This window comes from Berghia stephanieae, chromosome 11 (assembly GCF_034508935.2).
Source record: "Berghia stephanieae isolate SIO BIC M18660-M18661 chromosome 11, UCSD_Bste_1.3, whole genome shotgun sequence".
Classification (NCBI taxonomy): domain Eukaryota; kingdom Metazoa; phylum Mollusca; class Gastropoda; order Nudibranchia; family Aeolidiidae; genus Berghia; species Berghia stephanieae.
This window is the reverse complement of record NC_088370.1, coordinates 24,649,566-24,672,065: the sequence shown is the minus strand read 5'-3', so window position 1 is coordinate 24,672,065 and position 22,500 is coordinate 24,649,566. Positions and strand designations below refer to the sequence as shown.

The window sequence follows — 22,500 nt, the reverse complement described above, 5'->3', positions numbered from 1 at the left end:
TAAACTTACGAACCTGAGATATTATCATAAGTTACGTAAAATATTCATATCTCTATTTGTAACTGCCACGATCACTGTTTATCTCTTTTAATTAAATTTCATCATTATTTTTATTTCATTGTAAACAAATCGTTAATTGTTTTTCATTTATAGTAACTAGTAAATTCTGGGGCCTCATTCTACATATATCTTTATGCATAGTCGAGTAGCTCTTTACTCACTTGAGACCATGACAGACAGTCAATACATAAGTTATTCTGGTAAAGAAGTCTCTTCCCCCCCCCCCCCCTCTCTCTCTCTCTTTCTTTCGCAACCATCCATTAAATCATCTGGTATATAGAGATGATATATTAGAACAAAGCAATGGTGATTGGACTATGGCTTTAAATTTGAGAGATTCTTGGGTTCTATACGCTGAATAACTGCTAGGTTTCTTTGCTTGTATTTGATCGATAGACCCAGAAATTTTCCTCCTTTTGGACAAATTGCTATTATCATCACTGAATAAAAAAACACTCACCAAAACCACTACATCATCTCTACCACCACTACTATTACAAAAACCACCACATCATCATCCCTACCACTACCACCACTACCACTACCACATCACCCCTACCACCACCACACCATCATCCCTAGCACTACTACCACAACTACCACCACATCATCATTCCTACCACAACTACCACCACATCATCAACCATACTACCACTACTTCAACCACCACTACTACAACCACCACCAAACCATCATCCCTACAACCGCCACAACACCATCATCCCTACCACCATTACTACTACAACTACCATCACATCATCATTCCTACCACAGCTACTACAACCACCACCACACAATCATCCATACTACAACCACCAAATGTTGTAATTACACTTTCAACTTTTGACATTCCACCGAGTTGTGTCAAAAATTGCCGCAAGACAAATTTGGATCGCATATCAGTAATTTTTTAGTGAAATTCAAATTTATAGGTTATGGTCGCATGGATGGGTCATGATCTTCACGATGAATAATTTCCTCCTTTTTTGTGACCAGTCATTCTCACCCCTGTACTACAACTACAACCACCACAACATCATCCCCCCCCACCACTGCTACTACAACTACCATCACATCATCATTCCTACCACAGCTACTACAACCACCACCACACAATCATCCATTCGACCACTATTACTACAATCACTACCACCACATCAGCCCTATCCCCACTACTACTATAACCACCAACCACATCATCCCTATCCCCACTACTACTATAACCACCAACCACATCATCCCTATCCCCACTACTACTATAACCACCAACCACATCATTCCTATCCCCACTACTACTATAACCACCAACCACATCATCATCCCTACTACAACCACCAAGTGTTGAAATTACACTTTCAACTTTTGAAATCCCACCGAGTCGTGTATTGCTGTGAGACACATTTTGGATCGCATCTCAGTAAATTTGAGAGAAATTCAAATTTATAGACTATCGTCGCATGGATGGGTCATGATCTTCACAATGACAAATTTCCTCCTTTTTTGTGACCAGTCATTCTCACCCCTGCAAAATGGTTCATCTCCGCCCATCACAATTTCGCCACTACATCATCCCTTCCACCACTACTTTTACAAAAACCACATCATTCATATCACCACCATTACATCATCCCTACTACCACCACATCACGTCACTACAACTATCACCATCCCTACAATTACAACCACCATCCTACATCTCATCCCATCATGCGTACCACCACCACTACTACTACTCTACTAACACCACCATTCCCCTTCCACCATTACTACTACAGCGGGATGGGTGGGGTTCCTGACCTACATAGAGCCACTTACCATCTTTTATCCTTCTATATCTGTCTGTCATCTGCATTTTTTGCCAAATTGGGACCTAAAATTTGCCAACCCCCCCCCCCCCCCCCCCCCCTCCCGAAATTTGCCGAGGAGAACTAAGCATTTCAGTAAAAATTAACACGCGATACAGAAAAAAATATATATAAAAGACAATTTATTACAGGAGGCTACATTTATTAATTTACACAATAGCGTTGTTACAAAGATTTTAAAGAATCATTATCCGTAGAGAGTAGCTTCCCTTGGTTTGGGCCCAGGCAAAGCTGCAACATTTCTCAAGTTTCGCACTTTTTTTTTCGTTATTTTGTTTTTGCTTCTTTTTCCCCCCCAAAAATTTGCCACTTGCCACGCGATTTGCCAAGTTTCCCAAAATTTGCCACGATTTGCCAATTTTGGGAAATTTGCCAAAATTTGCGGATCGCCCTGTTATTTGCGGCCGCAAAAAATGCAGATGACAGATCTATTTTCCAATATGCGTTTTGAGTTTGTCTTTAGTGTTAGTGGGATCCTGTGCTCGTGTCTGGATGAGACTTTGGTGATCTCAAACAAAGCACAATGATAGTCATATGCTCTTGGAATCTACACATATTCCCTATTTGTATTTGTACCATTCCCCTTTGTCTTATTTTTTCTAGGGTGCTTTGTAATTCCAGAACTTTTATACAAATCTATTTTCTTCCTTTTTACTGGCGCTGATACGACCTAACTGTGTCGCAAGCGCGAATCATGTTGATTCCAGGGGAATTGATAAAACATCCGCAGCCACTGTAACTGTAAACACGGGCGTTGGGCATAACAAACAAGCATATTTCGTGAGTTGAATTCAAATATGGCGATGCAAGTACCACTGTATATTTGTAAAACTTTTATTTATCTCACGTTGCAAAGAGAACTCAAAACAGCCCTTCGTGCTTAAGCCCCAAGCTGACATGGCTGTTTTTTGCAAAAAAAAAAAATAAAATAATCCCAAATTTTGCAAGCTAAAACCGGCAAAATTTGCAAAAAACTTGCGATTAATTTTCCTAAAAACCCATAATTAGTTAATGAAAGAGAAATGAATTTGTTTGTTTTTAAGGGTTTCACGGCGCTTGCAACAAATGGACGGCCGTATCAGCGCCAGTAAAAAGTTCTAGAATTACAATTAAAGTACTACTCAAGAAAAAGGAAGAGCACGCTACAATCAGTGTACTTATTTTGAGATTATCTAAATGTTTCATCCTGACACAAGCACAGGCCCCCCAGTCCCAGTGATGATAATGACAATTTTTTCAAAATCTACCGGCCCGTCAGTAAAGCCCAAATCTAATGCAAATATAACCTAGATATTCATAGTTAGACACATCCTGACCTTTTGCAAATATAATTTAATGAATTGTCATTTCCAATTACACATTTTAGAGGCCTAATAGTCGCCCACTATACTGTCATCTGCATATTTTTGCCAAATTGGGACCTAAAATTTGCCAAAATAACCCCCCCCCCCCCCCCCCCCCCCCCCCCCAAAATTTTCCAAAGAGACCAAAATTTCCCGAGGAGAACTAATCATTTCAGTAAAAATTAACACGCGATACAGAAAAAAAATATATATAAAAGACAATTTATTACATTTAAGGAGGCTACATTTATTAATTTACACAATGTAAGATTTTAAAGGATCATATTATCCCTAGAGAGTAGCTTCCCTTGGTTTGGGCCCGTTATTTTGTTTTCGCTTCTTTTTTTTCCCCAAAATTTGCCACGCGATTTGCCAATATTCCCAAAATTTGCCACGATTTGCCAATTTTGGGAAATTTGCCAAAATTTGCGGATCGCCCTGATATTTGCGGCCGCAAAAAATGCAGATGACAGACTATATCAAGAGATTATGATAAACTTTTGGCCAAAAGACCAGGAGGTATTTGTTTTCACATAAACCCGGCTTTATTATTGTAACCTTGTGATGATGCAGCTTATAAATAAGAATCTTTAATCAATTGCAAAACATATTCCATCAACAAAGCAAATTTAAATTAGCCTATAAACAATCATTTCTTAAATCGATCAGCCTAACTTATTATCTCTCTATTACCAAATGATATCTATAAATATAATATGAAGATAGAAGGGTGGCTGTGAGAAAGAGAGAATTGATGAATTGATTTTTAATTTAAAAAAAAAAAAAAGAAAAGTTGTAATGAATTCTATTAACAAATTCAGAACAATCAAACAAAACCAAACAAAAAATTAAAAAGGAAGAAAAAAAAAAAAAAGACGCGCTTATAAAACTTATATAATCGCCAAATGTACTATCATGCTACAGCTAAAAAGTGCACAAATATTTACACCCATTTGCTCCATCACCATCCCCTTCCCTTTCGATCATCTTCTCATTCATGGCCACCATGTGTCTTGTGCTACTTTTGACATGTGGCGCCAGTGTGTCTAGACTAACGTCATAAATAAAGGAGTGTCACCAAAATTCATGCAACTGAGCAGAGATGTCAAAAAATGATAGAAGGCATAGTTATTGTTCCCCGCCCCCCCCTGAACTACCACTTAGCAGAAAATGTTTGACATGACAAAACGGAACATTTATGAAAAAAATCCTAAAATCCCAGAATTCCGCGGAAAATTATCATCACTGGTCCCCACTTTTTTTGCAAAATCTTGAAAATTTGCAAATTTTGCGGCCGCAATGCAAATCAGCAATTTTTTGAGGCCGCAACGCGATGAAAAAAACTGCCAAGACAGTGACAGCCCATGATGGCTGTCTGCTGAGATCAATCTCTAAAGCAGTGGAAAGTAGAACAGAAGAAAAGCGTTGGGCGTTTGAGTGGCACAATTAAACAAAGGGACACAACTGCCGTATCCTTGATTTGAAATAACTCATGGATTATCTCCCTTGAACCCCATTGTAATAGGATTCAGTAGTCAGGTGTCACGCCGCCAGGCAACGGCGGCCATCTTGGTTCTAAACAAAGAAAATCATTACTTTTTATTCTTCATGCTGGCTAGAACTTTTCATTCCCTTTTCATATGCCTTTTGAACAGAATGTGTAAAAGTCAAAACATGATCAAATTTATGTGTTTTTTTCCCCTCTGGAAGCGTTTTTATGCTCGCCGGAGAAATATTTCATACGGGCGTCCGCCATAAAAAACTGCTGAACTGCCATCCAAGATGGCGGTCATTCTTTTCTCTCTGTAAACAAATTGAATATTTTTGGCAAATTTTATCATTTTCAAGTGCCTTACGATGTCCAATGACAATACATCATGCACATCTTCTTGGATATGTGGGACTTGTGACACAACAGTGACATGGAATGATATAGGAGTAGTCTGTGATAGATGTAATCAGTGGTACCATGGACTCTGTCAGAGTATCGGGTCAGCAACATATAACCAACTAAATGATAGCAGCGAACAATGGTACTGTGCCGTATGTGGCAATCCCAACAGCAGGACTGCTTTTGACCTCCATGGTGTTGACTCATTAGCAAACCTTTCCCATTATTTCTCAACTCTGAGTGTTTCTTCTTTTGGCGCCACCCCCACCAAAACATTCAAACCTTTCCATGCTTCCACCCCTTCTAGAGCAGGACAACAAAACAAATGGAAAGACAGGCCACTAAGAATACTCAATATTAATTTTCAGTCTGTAAGTTCCAAAAGAGCCGAGTTCCCCCATCTCATTGACAGTCTAAAACCAGATATTATTATTGGTACTGAAACATGGCTAGACCCTGACATTTCGGATGCAGAAATTTTCCCACACAGCTTCAAGCTATATCGAAAGGATCGAAATCGCAATGGAGGAGGGGTCTTGATAGCGGTTAGAGACAACATTGACAGCTACAAAGTACCAGACCTGGAAGTGGAAGATTCTGAAATAATATGGGCACACATAAAACTAAAAGGAAGGCGCTCACTCTTTGTTGCATCATTCTATAGACCAAATGTTGCTGACACTGACAGTCTTGCTGGGCTCCAAATAACCCTACAAAGAGCAACCCAGATGAAGAATGCGCACCTCTTTATTGGCGGAGACTTCAACTTCCCAGGATGGAACTGGAACTCTATGAAATTAAAAGAAAAATGCCCTTTTCCAAAACTACACCTTAACTTCGTGGATATTGTTTACGACCATGGACTACAACAGATAATTGATGAACCCATGAAGGGAGAAAATACACTAGACTTAGTCCTTACCAACTCACCACAACTAATACCAAGGGTGGAAATCATTCCAGGCCTCTCAGACCTTGATATTCCATACTGCGAGTTTAGCCTCAATACAACAAAAAAGGCTCAACCTATTAGAGAAATTCCCCTCTACACCAAGGCAAACTGGGAAAACTTAAGAAATTCTGCAAAAAATATCAGCTGCAATATTCTCACGAATGAATATAAGTCCACAACTGAAGACCTATGGTGCGACTTCAAAAACGCATTACTGGAAGCCGTCAAGGAGTTCATACCTCACAAGACCACCAAAAGCAAGACCAGCATGCCATGGATAACATCAAATTTAAAAAGAATGATCGCAAAGAAGAATCGCCTGTACAGAAAAATGAAAAAGTCTGGTGATGAAAAACTAACAACAGAAATTCGCATCCTGAAGCAGACAATACAACGCGAAATGAGACGTAGTTACTGGTCTCACCTCAACGGCATCTTTAGCGATGAAAATGAAAATAAATCACAAAATAATAAAAGATTTTGGTCACATATAAAAAAACAAAAATCTAATAATGTTGGCATAGCACCACTAAAAAAGGAAGGACATCTCATTTCAGACCCCAAAGAGCAGGCAGAGATCCTTAACAAACAGTTCCAATCTGTCTTCGTGAGGGAAAAGAATTTTCAAATGCAGAGTTCCTTAACAAGACATCAATGAAGACCACCAACACTCCTATAATGAATGGCATTACCATCACAGAAGAAGGAGTAATGAAACTACTACTTAAACTTAACCCCCACAAAGCCAGTGGTCCTGACAACCTATCCCCCCGCATCTTGGCTCCAGAACTTGCCCCAGGCATCACAGCCATCTTCAAGTCCTCCTTGGCTTCAGGTGTAATACCATCAGATTGGAGAAATGCCAATGTAACACCCGTTTTTAAGAAAGGAGAACACTACGACCCGGCAAATTATAGGCCCATCTCCTTGACATGCATCATCTGCAAACTAATGGAGCACATCATCGTCAGCAACATCATGAACCACTTTGAACAACACAATGTACTAACCGAATACCAACACGGTTTCAGACGTTTGCGATCTTGCAACTGCTGGAATTTACGGAAGAACTGACAACCAATCTGGAGAAGGGACTCCATACAGACGTCCTTATCATGGACTTTGCCAAAGCCTTTGACCGTGTGAATCACAACCTACTTATGCACAAGATCTGTCGTTACGGCATACAGGGCACAACCCAAACATGGATTAAGAACTTCCTACATGACCGCCAGCAAGCTGTTATTGTTAATGGATGTCGCTCGACTGAAGTACCTGTTAGATCGGGTGTCCCTCAGGGATCTGTCTTAGGACCCTGTCTATTCTTGGCATACATTAATGACCTGCCACTTAATCTAACCACAACAGCCAGACTCTTTGCAGATGATACTGCAGTCTACAGCACTGACAGTGACAAACTGCAAGCGGATCTGCGTCAACTAGAAATATGGGAAGAAAGCTGGGATATGATGAAGTTCCACCCAGTGAAGTGTGAATCAATGTCCATAACAAGATCAAAAACACCCACGATAACTGAATACCACTTTCATGGACATACATTGGAGACAGTGAATGTTGCAAAATATCTTGGTGTTAGCATGAAAAAAGACCTAACATGGGATGAGCATATTAACAAGATCACAAGTAAGGCAAACAAAACACTGGGATTTTTAAGGCGTAACCTAAAAATTAGCTCCTCGAAAATCAAGGAAAAGGCATACAAAACATTTGTAAGACCTGTTCTGGAATACGCTTCCACTGTTTGGGATCCCCACACCCAAAAATACATCTCAAAAATAGAATCAGTGCAAAGAAGAGCTGCACGCTACGTCCTGAACAGACATCACAACACCTCAAGCGTATCAGACATGCTGGAAAAACTACAGTGGCCGAAATTAGAACATCGCAGAAAATCAGCAAGATTAACAATGCTATTTAAGATCAAGCACCACCGCCCAGTCATCGAGAAAAAACTGATACCAGCACCTTTGAGACAGAGAAGAGGTAACAACAACCAATACAGCCTCATAACACACAGAACACAATACCGTGGTTTTTCCTTCTTGCCGCATACGGTCAAAGACTGGAACCAGCTTGACGCTAAAGTGACCGAAGCCACTACAATTGATGCTTTTGTGGCAAGTTGCTATGCAAATACTTCGACCTTACACAAACCACCACTGACCAACGTTGACGACCCCTGAATGTCCCTGGAAATTGATTTTAGACTAACGATTATAAACAAGGAATACAGAGAGATTAGAAAGCAGTTTCATATTTGCCATAATAATCAACCAATTGATTGTGGGCAATCAAAGGAAGAAGAAGAAGACATTGTTCCGATAGTTTAGAGCCAGTGTTACTAAGTTACCATGCGTTATTAGGAAGGAAGTGACGTTACGACTATTGAATCCTATTTTTACCTTATCTTGGTTTTTAATCGTGCTCTCGTTTAAAGTAAAGCACAGATTGTGACCGACGTCTACATATATGTAGGTCTGACATTCGAACGTAATTATGGACCTAGTTTAACATTGGACAATATTTTGGGATATTTCCATAACAATAATGAGCCCAGAATAAATTGGGTTATAAATATCAGACTTGAAAATAAGTGCACGTCACGTCGATTGTGAAGATATTGTAATTTGTTGTATCCAGTTATGGGATGGGCTGAACCCACGGTCTATTTCTTTAGCTGGTCTGTACCTCGTAATAATGTTTAAATAAATAAATAATGTGTCAAAGAAATGTGTACCTAAATGGCGACGTAAAACATACAAATTTACAGATAGTAATAGTAATAGATCTTTATTGTCCATAAATATGGCAATTTGTCATTTAGTTACACTTGTTATAACATTATTATATGACAACTACATCACTCCTACCAATTAGTCGAATATAAAACAAATAAATGAAATGTAAAAAAAAAAGAAGTGTTAACGGTCAGACGTGCTACCATTACACCACAGAGGTTTCGTAATAGTTGGGTCAATTTTAATGCCTATATTCTTCACAAGGGATGACACCTTTGTTGTGCTTACACAGAGTTTAAAATCAAAATACTACGTGAAGTCGATGAAAAAAAAGTTGATCAAGACGGAGATATGTAAAAAACACGGCATCCCGAACTCAACTCTTTCAACAATTTTGAATAGAAAACGAAAACCTCCAAAAATATTTTTAAAACACACCAAATAATAAAAAAAATTTTTAAATGGTTACGAAGACGGCATTTATTCAACCACTACATTTAAGGGGAAACCCATGATACGATTAAATGAGCAAATTTCTTAAATAGTTACTACTCTTGAAAAACATCGCAAAACGGGAACTTGCTTTAAACCGAAATGGTTTAGAAGGTCCCCAAAATTTTGGTTTAAAGTAATTCTACTGTATATAATTTATTCAATGCAGCATTGTCTCGTCTCGTCTAAAGCAGATCAACCAATGCATCATTACTTGTTAATTAACTCATTAATCATTTGCCGCTTATCAAGACAGACAAATGGCTAAAGTACAGTGGAAAGATGTGTAGTCTGGCATCAACTTTTATTTTCAATAAGATTTAATGATTTAAGACATGTTCATGAACTTCTGAAATTGGAGCCAAAATTTCGTAATTCTACAAATTAAAAAAAATGGTAGGCAGGTCTGCCATTGTGTCTATCGATAGTTTCAACAAAGTTGTGTTCGTTTCCACTTCCATTCCAACTCTTTGATTTAATTTCAGTAGCGATGCCTATTTCTGATTGAGATAATGGATGATTGAGTGAGAAAATGACACGACCACTAACACGATCAATTCCACTTTTATTTTCTTCCACAACCAGAAATTCTCAAACTTTTCACTCTTTCAAGTCCAAGTTAAAGACATAGTTGTTTAAAATAGACCTGGTCTAGCTTTTATTTAATCTAGTTTTTCAAATTAAGTTATAGTGAAATTCTTAGAATTTCCTTTGTGAATACCCGTTTTATTGTATTGCCTTTAAGCATGGACTCTGCACTCTATACAAATTATTTAATATATTTATTATCATTTTAATGGATATTGTGCTTAATTTATTTTTTAAAAAGCTCACCTTACTACAGAGGGAACTCACAACAAGCTCTTTTAACCAGTTGACTGTCGCATTCTGGAAAATCACATATATTTTTATTTTAAAATTTGGCCAGAAGACTAGTCCGTCAAATATCGATTGATTTAAATGACCCTCATCTTTTGTAAAAATTCAAAACCCGAGACCTCGCGATGTCTTCAAGGAAATTCTAGGTTTGAAAGTTTTTGCCAAGATGAAGGTAATTTAAATCAATCAATATTTGAAGGACGAGTTTTCTGGCCAACTTTTTAAATAGTGTCTTCCAGTTTATCCTAGAGCATCTTTCCGTGACAAAGGGTCTCTTTATTCTCAACCCCCAAAATGAAAAAAGAAGAAAAACGACTACAGAATATCATTCTGCAAATATTTTCATTGATCCAGATATTTTACCTTTACTGTTGATTTGAAGTTGATGATTACCACCATATCGATGTTGCTATACAGATTTTGTACTAAAATGTATGTTGCTATGGTGAATTTCTTAGTACTAATGATATCTATAGGGAAAAAAACAGGGCACGGCACCGTGTGGCTATAGAGAGATGTCATGGCCTCGAGTCTTGAGCAAGTCACCTCGCTCTAACTCACCTTGCGGTGCTGCAGTGCGGCTGATGCCTGGGTTATTCAAGTCTCGCCTTGGAAAAGAGGCTAAAGTCAAAAGACCCCTTGGGAAATATAGAGAATTTTCTTGTTGAATGTTATTGTTATAAGTAGGTTGGACTGCATATTGTAGTAACAGAAACAAATGATTTCAAGTTACAGCAACTTTATTAAGAACAAAATATACAATTTACAATAATGGTCAATGAGTAACAGATGTCTTCCTCACTCCCAACCCCTGTCTCTCTCTCTCTCACTCACACACATATATACACTATAAAAAGGCAGACACAAAACTCTCAATGACAACATCTGCTGACACTCACAAAAGGCTAGGGCTATGGTCAGTATTGTCCAATGGCCGCTGGTGCCTATTGGTCAGTACTCAACAACGGGTGACACCACCCACAGACCCCCTCTCTTTGATCTGTGTCACTGCCCGCCATTGATGACGAACATATGGCCTATTCGTCAGTGCTGACAAAGACCTCTTCGCACTTAGTAATCACTACCTAATTATTCCATTAAAAAAAAAAAATTAAAATCCCAAGCCAACTTATCCCATGACGCTTAATAACACTTTGATAAGTTTGATTAATGTCTAATGCGTGAGAGCAACGGAATGACTCTCGTTGTTTTCAGCCACCATTAGATTCTTTTTATTTTATTATGTCCATTTTATTCCTCTGGAGTTCATTAAAAAAAAATTTTTTTTTTGGGTTATTTTTTTTTTTGTTTTTGTATATTTTCGTTATTGTTCAAATTTTCAAAAAAATAGGAAAAGATGTTATATAATATTTCTTGTTATGATTCTTTTATAATACTTTGACCATTCTAATAATGAAGGTTTTTTTTTTTTTTTTTTTTTTTGGTGTCATTGCAATGCAATAAAATATTGATGGAAAGGAGGAGAAACTTGATAACAAATGGATTATTCCATTTTAAATATTTATTATTATTATTATAAGAATATACTGAAAATAATGAAACTTGTGAACGCAGTTTTAAAGTACAGCTTCTTAAATCGTAATATGGACTAAAAGTAGTGGGTGGGCACTTCATATTCATATTAGGATTGATTGAATTAATGTGTTGATGTTTCCACGTCTTCATATATTTAGACCTGTAAATGAGCTCTATAAAAATTGACTGAAACTCTTCGACAAACTGAAGATTCAATTATTTTTTTAAAAATAAGGGCATCATTGGAGAGGAGAGTGATAAATACAATACATTAAAATAGTGGGTGTTATTTCTTACTGGAAGTATGACTGCCATAATTTGATGTAGAAGGAATGCTAAATAAGCATGTCATTCATATAGGTAAAGATGACTTCATCAAAATCATATTCCTGCCTCTGGAATTTTTTTGACATAGTCAGAAAAATAATCACCATTATCATCTTTAACTTCTAGCCATGACCTATTGAATTTATTCCTCACATCTTTATCGATGCTCGACAAGTCTGAATTGCGATCCACGAACAGCTAAGCCATTGTGAGAACATTAGAATAATGTAGCAATGAGCAAACTTGATTTTCAATCAGTAAATGACAGAAAAAAAAAAAACTTAAATAAATATGACTTCTGGCCAATACACTGAATTATTAAGTAGAAGTGAATTATCAAGAAGAAACTTCGGCAGGCGTAGATAGCCGAAAAATTCAAAGAATCGAAATGAAGGTAAATCGCCACAAAACAGCAAGCTCGCTTGGGCTTGAGCAAAACAATGGCAGAAAACGTCCTGATTTGCACGGGAATTAATTAAGCTACTTACCATTGTTCCTTATAATCAGGTACCCAATCAGTGAAGAAACAGTCAACCAGTTTGTTTACAACGTGAGGCAATCGAAATGAACTTGTAGCAATCTATCCTAACTTTCGATTTGAAGGTGTCTACATAACATTCGCAATTTACTTTATCATAGTTTTGAGACTCGCCAGGTAAATGTGGTCAATTTTGGCTTAGATGAAACAGTGAAATTTATCGCTCGGTGGCTCAGTTAAAATTGGCTACAGTTGGGATCACGAAAGGTTTGGAAAGTGAAAAAATAATTTAACGAAGGATGTGTGAAAATACCCAGGGATGTGTTCAGACACGCCTTTTATAAAAAGCGTCGCTTAGTCTTGGCAATATATATATCGTTAATATAAACGGTCCCCATGAGCTACGCGTAGCGCTGTGGAACACTCCTAATTACTTTACGGTCATTCGACTACGATTTGTGAATTCTTTTTTTTTTTAATTTCTTTCTTTTTCTTTCCTTTTTTTAAATATTTGAATTTGACAAATTGACTGATTTCAGTTAATTGACTGAGAATATACAGGTCTATATATTTCATCTCTGCCACTTTATTATTCATTGCCATTAAACGTAATTGGATTCAATAGTCTGATGTCACGTCACCCAGCAACGATGAGCAGCGTGGTTCTAAACAAAGAAAACCGGTACTTTTTATTCTTCATGCTGTCTAGAACTTTTCATCTGTCATGTGATCAGAATGTATAAAAGTCAAAACAAGATCATATTTATAATTATAATGTTTTTCTCCTCTGGATACACTTTTATGCTTGTCGGAGCCAGTTACTAAGTTACCATGCGTCATGACTGTTGAAGCCTATTGCAGTCCCAGGTGAGTTGGAAATGTGGCAAAATTTTGTCCCATTTCGACACCCCTAGATTCTAGTCATACTAGAGCTAACGTATATAAGTTAACACTAATAATAATTATTTTCAATAAATAATTAATAATTCTGCATAAACCAAAGGAACCCGTACTCAGCACTGACCAATAACCACTCCGCAACGGCAAGGCTATTAGTCAGTACTGTCCAACAGGTGCCTGGGGACAGTACTGACCAATAACCACTTCGCCCACAATGACACGTTCCCTAAAAAAAAAAGAATTATTTACCATCATTGTCAACCCCCCCCCCCCCTCCCCCCAATATAAAAAAAATTAGGAAGCAGAAGCAATTACAACAGCCCCTAGCTCCCCCTCCCCGCAAGCCGAACCCACACACTCACAACATACTATCTACTCAATCAAATCACTTCTTCCACTTTTCCTGATGTTGGTATGACGTCATAGGTTTGCCACCCGATCCACACGTCCCGACACCTACTTTTCCAGACACTGTGTCAGGGGTGGCGAATATACTCTTTTTCACTCTGCCCTTGCTTGTTTTGGAAAATGTCTGTGATGGAGGAGAGGGGAATAAAGAATTTGTGGAATGAAATGGAAAATTTCTGATTTAAACTTGTTGAGAAAAAAACAAACAAAATGGAAATCACGATTCCTTACATTTTTTAATTTGAAAGGATCAATAAGAAGACGTTTAACATAAGCCTATTGTTTTTTGTACGTTTATGAGGGTTCTACGGTTCTAGCAAAACATTAAGGTAATATCAGTGCAAGTAAAAGGACGAAAATGGGAAAGTAAAAAGCTCTAGAATTACAATTACACCACCCAAGAATAAGTAAGACAAAGGTGAATTAGTTCAAATAGGGAACAGATGTAGATTAGTTTGAGATCACCTAAATGTCTCATCCAGACACAAGTACAAGTCCCCGTAAAGAGGAACACACTCAAAATATTTACAAATCATATGAAAAACAAAAAAAAATACAGTGCATAACAAGAGAGATGAACAAAAAAAATATCTCCCGAAACTCTAACCATATATTTCCGTCCCAGCCAGGGCCAGGGCTAAACCAGGTGATCTCACTCCAAGACAAAGACCGAAAGCATGTTGGAAAACAGATACAGATAGTATGCAGATGATGTCACTCAGGCCTTTGTTATTGTTTTTGCCATCCGCGTTTGTGAGTTATAAAAGTTCATGGTTACACAGAGTTTGTGTGTTGGTCTGTTATACGGTTCTAGCAAAACATTAAGGTAATATCAGTGCAAGTAAAAGGACGAAAATGGGAAAGTAAAAAGCTCTAGAATTACAATTACACCACCCAAGAATAAGTAAGACAAAGGTGAATTAGTTCAAATAGGGAACAGATGTAGATTAGTTTGAGATCACCTAAATGTCTCATCCAGACACAAGTACAAGTCCCAGTAAAGAGGAACACACTCAAAATATTTACAAATCATATGAAAAACAAAAAAAAATACAGTGCATAACAAGAGAGATGAACAAAAAAAATATCTCCCGAAACTCTAACCATATATTTCCGTCCCAGCCAGGGCCAGGGCTAAACCAGGTGATCTCACTCCAAGACAAAGACCGAAAGCATGTTGGAAAACAGATACAGATAGTATGCAGATGATGTCACTCAGGCCTTTGTTATTGTTTTTGCCATCCCCGTTTGTGAGTTATAAAAGTTCATGGTTACACAGAGTTTGTGTGTTGGTCTGTTATACTTCCGGATGACAATGTTGTGAACTCCTTGGCCAAGCGCATTCTATCTATAGGTGGATAGAAGACAATAGTAAGTGCCTCATTGCCCACTATGGGAACCCCACCCAGAACACAAACCTAACAAAGATGTTACTTGAAGAAGTCGGAAAGCTGAGGGGAAAACAAGAACCACTGCTTGCAATGATTAAGACACTTGGTCAGACATGACAGATTGTGCGAGACAGTCATGCAAGGCAAGGTGAAGGTCAACAAGAGAAGAAGGACAAAAGAAAACGATGTGGCAAGACAACAAGGAATTGACAGGTTTGATGAATGTTATACGAGCTGATAGAGAAGGCTTTGAGGAGTGACACCTGATTGTGAAGGTTGCATCCTGCAAGTCTTCTAGATGACCATCCAGTCATGGGAATCAGTGAGTAAAAAAAAAAGAAGCCATGAAATGATGAATTCAAATCACATAAGTATTGTTTTCTCATGCAGACCTGGTTACTTCAAATTTATAATACCCTTTATAATATTTGTGGTTCTAATTGAGTTATTTATTAAATTTTTTTTAAAAATATCGGGCAACATCCACTAATCGTGCTAGGAGCTTTTTACAAGGGGTCCCTGGCCAACAGCAACACTTAACATGTAGGACGAGACATGACGACTGTTAGGCGATATTACAATTTTTTTCGGACAGAGACAACACTGTTAACGACCAGGTACTCATTTTACACCCGAGTACAGTGAGAGAATGTGAGCATAGAGGACTAACTATGGGCTGAGCGAGACTCGAACCCAGGACCTTCTGATCTCAAAGCGAGTGTCATACCATGACCACATAGCCACACATATGAAAAAACAAAACAAAAAAACCCAAACGAATTTAAATAGGCAGTCACTTAGACTAACTTTATAGATCAATGATGTACCCCACAACCGAATTTAATAAAGATCTTCATAAATGAGCTTTGGTCCCAAAAATTCCTGTTTAAAGTTTTATTCAATGAACAATGCCCTACGCAGTTCTCAAGGTGAAAACCCTGTCATGGCAGTGACAGTTGGCAGGGATGGATGGTCATGTATTAAAAATGTCTCTATTATGACACACTTTGATGACTTTATCTTTGACTGACAACTCTTATATCGAGACACTGTGATGACTTTATCATTCACTGAAAACTTCTCTATCATGACACAATTTGATGACTTTATCATTCACTTATAACTTCACCATCATGACAAACTTTGATGACTTTATCATTCACCGACAACTTCTCTATCATGACACAATTTGATGACTCTATCATTCACTGACAACTCCTAAAATTTTGCCCCTTTGTAATTTTTGACAATTATCAATGCCAGCAGTGGTTACACCTGGCACCATAAGATAAGTTGTTGATACTTCATTGAAGGGACAGCATTTCCAACCCATGTCCTTCTAATTTAGCATAAAACCCAACACCTAATGAAAGGCACTCACTTTGACATTAAAATCCAGCCATTTGTTCTTCTCCTGTTCGTGTTCCTCCTCCAACTGTTTCATCCTCTGGGCTTTCTTCTGAGCTTTCTTCCTCTTGTACTCGCGTTGCTCAGCTATCAAGTCCTTCCTAAAGAAAAATGCATCGTTTAAATATTCCTTTTATGAATTCACTAGTAAAGTAAATTATTATCATAATGAAAGATTATTCACCCAGTAGAGATTGGGTAGCTGGATCTGTTAGATCTGGCGGAATGTGTTTTGGGATAGACAAGCATTTGCTTCTGTCTTTTGCGTTATAGAAAACGGGATAAACTCCGGCTCCATCATTATCATTATTATTCACCGGTTCTGAAGGGGACCAGACCACAGTTCATATAGATTTATAATTTCATTCTGGTGACAGACTTTTATAATTTGTCTAAACATATTTATAGAAGCAGCTTCTGCGGCATCAGAGAGACGTCTGTTCCAGCTGATTATGGATGAGAAAAACTAGTAATGGCGTCCATGCTGGTGGCAAGACTAATTCTGGCTTCCTACCCTCTAGCTACAATTCTTGCATTTTAAAGCGGTTTAAAGCCAAAAGGGGGGTCCCGACAGCTTGGTAGAGCACTTGCTTCACACGCAAAGGGACTGAGATCGATCCCGGGTGCAGTCAAGATTTTTTCCTGATCCCCCTATCTATCCAGCAGTGAATGGGTAGCCGGGTCTGTTAGATCTGATGGAAGTACTTTGCAATAGACTAGCATCCTATCCAAAGGATAGCAAGCAATTGCTATTGTTCGTTTCACGCTACAGAAACCGGGATAAACTAAAGCCCCATAGGCCTAATGACTCTGAAGGACTACTTTTTTTAAAAAGCCACATAGGAATGTCGAAAATTTTCCAGAGTGATTATTTTCAGTAGGCCCTCAGACTGTGATGCGTTTTGCTGGTCCATTCTGAGACTTATTCACAGCTTTTACATCTTTGGTGGAATGAAGGTCGCACAATGTGCTTTCATCAATATAGTTTTGGTTGAAATAGGGTACCCCTTAAGATTGCTATTGAGGAACTTTGTTGTTTTGCTTGCTTATTGTTATCATCATCATAATTTTATAATTATAATCATTATCATTATTAAAATTAGTATAATAAAATAATAATAATAATAATAACAACAACAACAAAATATTATTATCATTATATTCTGGGCACAAATCCTAAATTTCAAATAAACACCAACTTTGATTTCTTGGCATCAGCTATCCTGTCGCCTTTAGCCCCTCTCTTCAACGTGGGGTCTATGGTTTTCAACATGGAAATCTAGATGAGAAAGGAAGAAAAAATAGAACTCTCTAAAACCAGAGGCAATAGAACTTTCCATGTTTAGAAAAATTAACTGGGGGGTGAGGGGAGGGGGGAACGGAACCTTACAATTATCACCAGGTTGCCGTTTCAAGAGACAAAATTTTACTGAACTTTTACGCAAACAAATAGGCAGATCCCTTTCTGAGTGCTAAACTCCAGTAAAAAGACAATACATATTTAACTGTTTTTCTCCATTTAGCAGGTGATTGGAAAATATACTGAGGGTTTATAACATACTGAATTCTGTAAATATACAGAAAATTGACAACCTAGTTATCAGGTAATTTATGAAGAAAAATGTAAAAAACCCGATAAAATAAATAAAACAATTAAACCAAAAAGGCATTCCCAAGTATCATCATCATCATTATCATCCGTAAATTGGTTTCAGGGAGCTTGAAAATACCCCACCCCACCCATGGCATACTGAACATCAGTTCTACAGTGACAACACCAAGCAAGCCCATTACATCTTTGTCAAGATTGAGAATATAGATTGAGAAAAAAACTTGAGTTTTTCTTTCTTTTCTTATTTTTTAAAATAGCTTTTATATAGTACAATATTCACCAAATATGCTCAAAGCGAATTACAAGGGGCCTGACCAACAGCAACACGTAACATATAGAACGAGACATGACGCCTGTTAGACAATATTACAATTTTTTTTTCTGACAGGGACATCGCTGTTAACGGCCAGGCACTCATTTTACACCTGAGTATGGTGAGAGAATATTAGTAAAGAGCCTTTTCCAAGGACTCAATTATGCACCGAGCGAGACTTGAACCCAGGACCTTCCGATCCGAAAGCGAGTGTCATATCACCAGACCACATAGCCGCACATGTTATCATTAGAATCTTTCCCTGAGAGCTATTCCCATCTAAATCTATTTTTAGACAGTAAGTCGATGGTGTCAATAGGTTGTGTGAAATGTAAACAAAATTTTTGTCTCTCACCCACTTTGTTGAGAAGGTGGTCAACAGGAATTCAGTACCTACAGTGGTCAAATTAATTATTTAAAAAACACACAAGAGTCACTGATAAAAAAAAGTAATAGGTGGATAGAAACCTTTGTCAATAGATGTCTTCACAAAATCCTGAAGATAAAATGGATTGACACAATTTAAAATGAAGAAGTGTGGAGAAGAGCTGGACAAGAAGCCGTTGAAAGGCAATAATACAAAAGAAAATGGAGATGGATAGGACAAACATTGAGGAAACCAAAGGACAGCCCTGCAATGGAATCCATACGGAAAGAAGAAAAAAGGAAGACCAAGGTCAACCTGGAGGAGAGACCTTCTGGTAGAGCTGGAGAGATCTGGGATGCGCTGACAGGAGACGGAAAGACTGGCCAACATCGCAAGTCGGTGGTCCATACCCACTGTGGGATGAGGATTGAAGAGAAGAGAAGAGAGGAGGATAGACTATTGAACTTTAGCTAAATAACTTTAACACATCAGCTGATGCTGCTATAGCTCTCTCCAATCTGTTCAGTGTTCTGCACTTCTTTAGTAGTAGTAGTAGTGGTGGTGGTATTAGTATTTGTAGTAGTAGTAGTAGTGGTGGTGGTGGTGGTAGTAGTAGTGGTAGTAGTAGTAGGAGGAGGAGGTGGTTTGTGTTTTTAAGGGTTTTACGGTGCTTGCAACACATTAAGGTCATATCAGCGCCAGTAAAAAAGGAAGAAAGTGGTATAGTCAAAAGTTCTAGAATTACGAGGGCTCTTTCAGAAATAACAGAAAAATGCCCATTGCTCAGCAACCAGTGGAGATTTTTTAATTCTGTAAACGGCATGATATTCTTTATTTCCTTACGGATATTCCCAGAAATTATGAAGTGCATCATTTTGCACAATGAATTTCTAGACGATTTTAAAGATGGCGGCCCACCTTGAAACTTGGTCAAAGGAGGAAATCAGAGCTGTCATACGTTTTTTGAACGCCAAAAGTCTGAATCCTACCGAAATTCATAAAGAACTTCAGAGTGTATATGGTGAGCATGTTATAAGCCGTACACAAGTCTATCACTGGTGTAATTTGTTTGAAGCCGGCCATTCCGACTTGACAGACAGGGAAGGGAGAGGGCGTTCGATAACTGCGACGTCAGAAGACAATGTGAAGCGAGTTGATGAGCTTATTCGTCAAGACAGGAGGTTGAAACTTCATGAAATCGCAAGCAGTCTTGAAATTTCGGAAACTTCAGCCCATAGAATTGTATTTGATGAACTTGGCTACAGAAAAGTCCGCGCAAGATGGGTTCCTAAGCAATTGACAGACAATCATAAAGAACAAAGATTGGACATCTGCAGGGAACTTTTGAGAAGAAGCAAGAGCTCACGCAGGGTTCACGGGCATACTGCCAACGCCGGCAGATACTTTCTAGGGTACGATGTGACTTTTCTAGACAGCATAGTCACCGGTGATGAGACTTGGTTGCACCATTGCACCCCAGAAACAAAGCAAGATTCGATGACATGGAAACATCCATCCTCACCTGTCGAGAAGAAATTCAAAGTCATGCGGTCAGCAAAGAAAATAATGGGAACTGTTTTCTGGGACAGTCGTGGTGTTATTCTGTTCGAGAAACAATCAATGTTGCAAGGTACTGCCAAACTCTTGACAAGCTTAGGGAGGCCATTCGCAGAAAGCGCCCAGGGCAGTTGACCAACGGGGTCATTTTGCAACACGACAACGCTACACCCCACACAGCACGAGTGACGCAAGGTTGGCTAGAGAAATATGGATGGGAGATTTTGCCACACCCACCACACAGTCCAGACCTCGCACCATCTGATTGTCACCTCTTTGGGCCACTGAAACGTGAGCTGGCAGGAAAGCGCTTTGATGTCGATGAAGAGCTTGTTGACCATGTGCGGAAATGGCTACAAAACCTTGACGGAAATTTCTTCCGAGAGGGTATCTATTCCATGGTGCGGCGTTGGCAGAAGTGTGTCGACAGACTTGGCTGTTACGTAGAGAAATGAAGGATGAGTCAAGGTATGAACACGTGCAAGAATTTTGTTGATAGCATAAAAAACGCGGATTTTACAGGCATTTTTCGGTTAATTATGAAAGAGCCCTCGTACAATTAAAGCACCCAAGAAAAAGTAAGACAAAGGAGAAAGGTTCAAATAGAGAAAAGATGTAGATTCCAAGAGCACACTGTCAGTCACCTAAAAGTCTCATCCAGACACCAGCACATGATCCCACTAAGAGGAATACACTCAAATGTTTACAAATCAGACGTTAAAAATAAAAAAATAACAGTACATACCAGAGAGATGATTTAGAAGACAAAAAATATCATTTCCCAAAACTCTAACTATACATTTGACTATTTCTCTCCCAGCTAAGGTATCTGGCCAGGACCTGGACAAAACCAAGTAATCTCATTCCAAGACAAAGACAGAAAGCATGTTGGAAACAGATAAAGGAGGATAGAAGACACAGTAAGTGCCTCCCTGCCCACTGTGGGAGGTAAGGAACCACACCCAGGTAGTAGTAGTAGTAGTAGTAGTAGTAGTAGTAGTAGTAGTAGTAACAGTCCCCCCTCACTGCTGTTTATTTCTTCATAAAATCGGATCACTTAGTTATACTGCTGGAACCCAGCAAGTGACTGACAACAGCAGCTGCATGCTATAAAAGTGGCTACCTGGACGGGGATTCCCCTTTTTGAGGGTTAAGACGCAAAGTATTGCATTTTCGTGATGTAATATAACACCATATCTAGATGACCACTTACATTACAATAATATTAACTTATGGAACAGACAGTACTACTTTCACTTGTTATGTTGTTTCTTTTTTCGTTTTATTGTGATTATTCTGATAGGTTTTATAAGCAATTTAAAATCCCTACCATTTTAAAATATTTTTGTTGTTGTGCGGACAATAAAAAATTCAAATCTTTAAAATCAGACGTTGGATTCCGAAACTAATTAATGCTTTGTCCAGTCTTTATATTATTACACACAGTAAAACATTCATTTTCTGATTCTACGTTTTTAATGGTCATAAATGTAATGGGCTGGACATCTGGTATGTTCTCTTCATTTGTATTTTGTATTGTATTTAAAAGATATGGAGATAAATGGATTAAACAATTTAACACACTCCTAGAGAACATATAAAGCAATATATTGTGTGTGTAGGTTTTACTTCACTATGACAAATAGAAACAAAACCACCATCATTACACCAAACATCAACACCATCACAGTGGCGTAGTAGATAATAGAAGCAATGAATATGGTAGAAAAAGGTATTCCTCTCTCTCTCTCTCTCTCTCTCTCTCTCTCTCTCTCTCTCTCTCTCTCTCTCTCTCACACACAAACACACACATACATACACCCATACATCCTGCATATACACACATATTACATACAAACGTAAAAGACAGGCTAAGAGAAATGCATCACATTCACACTACACCTATTCATACCACTGACAACAACGATATAACATCAACAGTTAGTACAGATAGTATTCCACA

The 22,500-nt window shown here is 38.2% G+C and overlaps 1 protein-coding gene across 1 annotated transcript in view; it reads right to left on the bottom strand.

Moving 5' to 3' along the window:
- Positions 1-10,963: 10,963 nt before the first annotated feature.
- LOC144957244 (survival of motor neuron-related-splicing factor 30-like) overlaps positions 10,964-22,500 on the bottom strand; it is a 23,724-nt gene continuing 12,187 nt past the window's right edge. Inside the window, exons 5-8 of the mRNA XM_078888322.1 lie at positions 17,888-17,967; positions 16,663-16,789; positions 13,131-14,014; positions 10,964-12,779 (exon numbers count right to left, since the gene is read on the bottom strand). Coding sequence (XP_078744448.1) covers positions 13,868-14,014; positions 16,663-16,789; positions 17,888-17,967 — 354 coding nt within the window. The 3' untranslated portion in view covers positions 10,964-12,779; positions 13,131-13,867. The remainder of the gene's footprint in view (positions 12,780-13,130; positions 14,015-16,662; positions 16,790-17,887; positions 17,968-22,500) is intronic.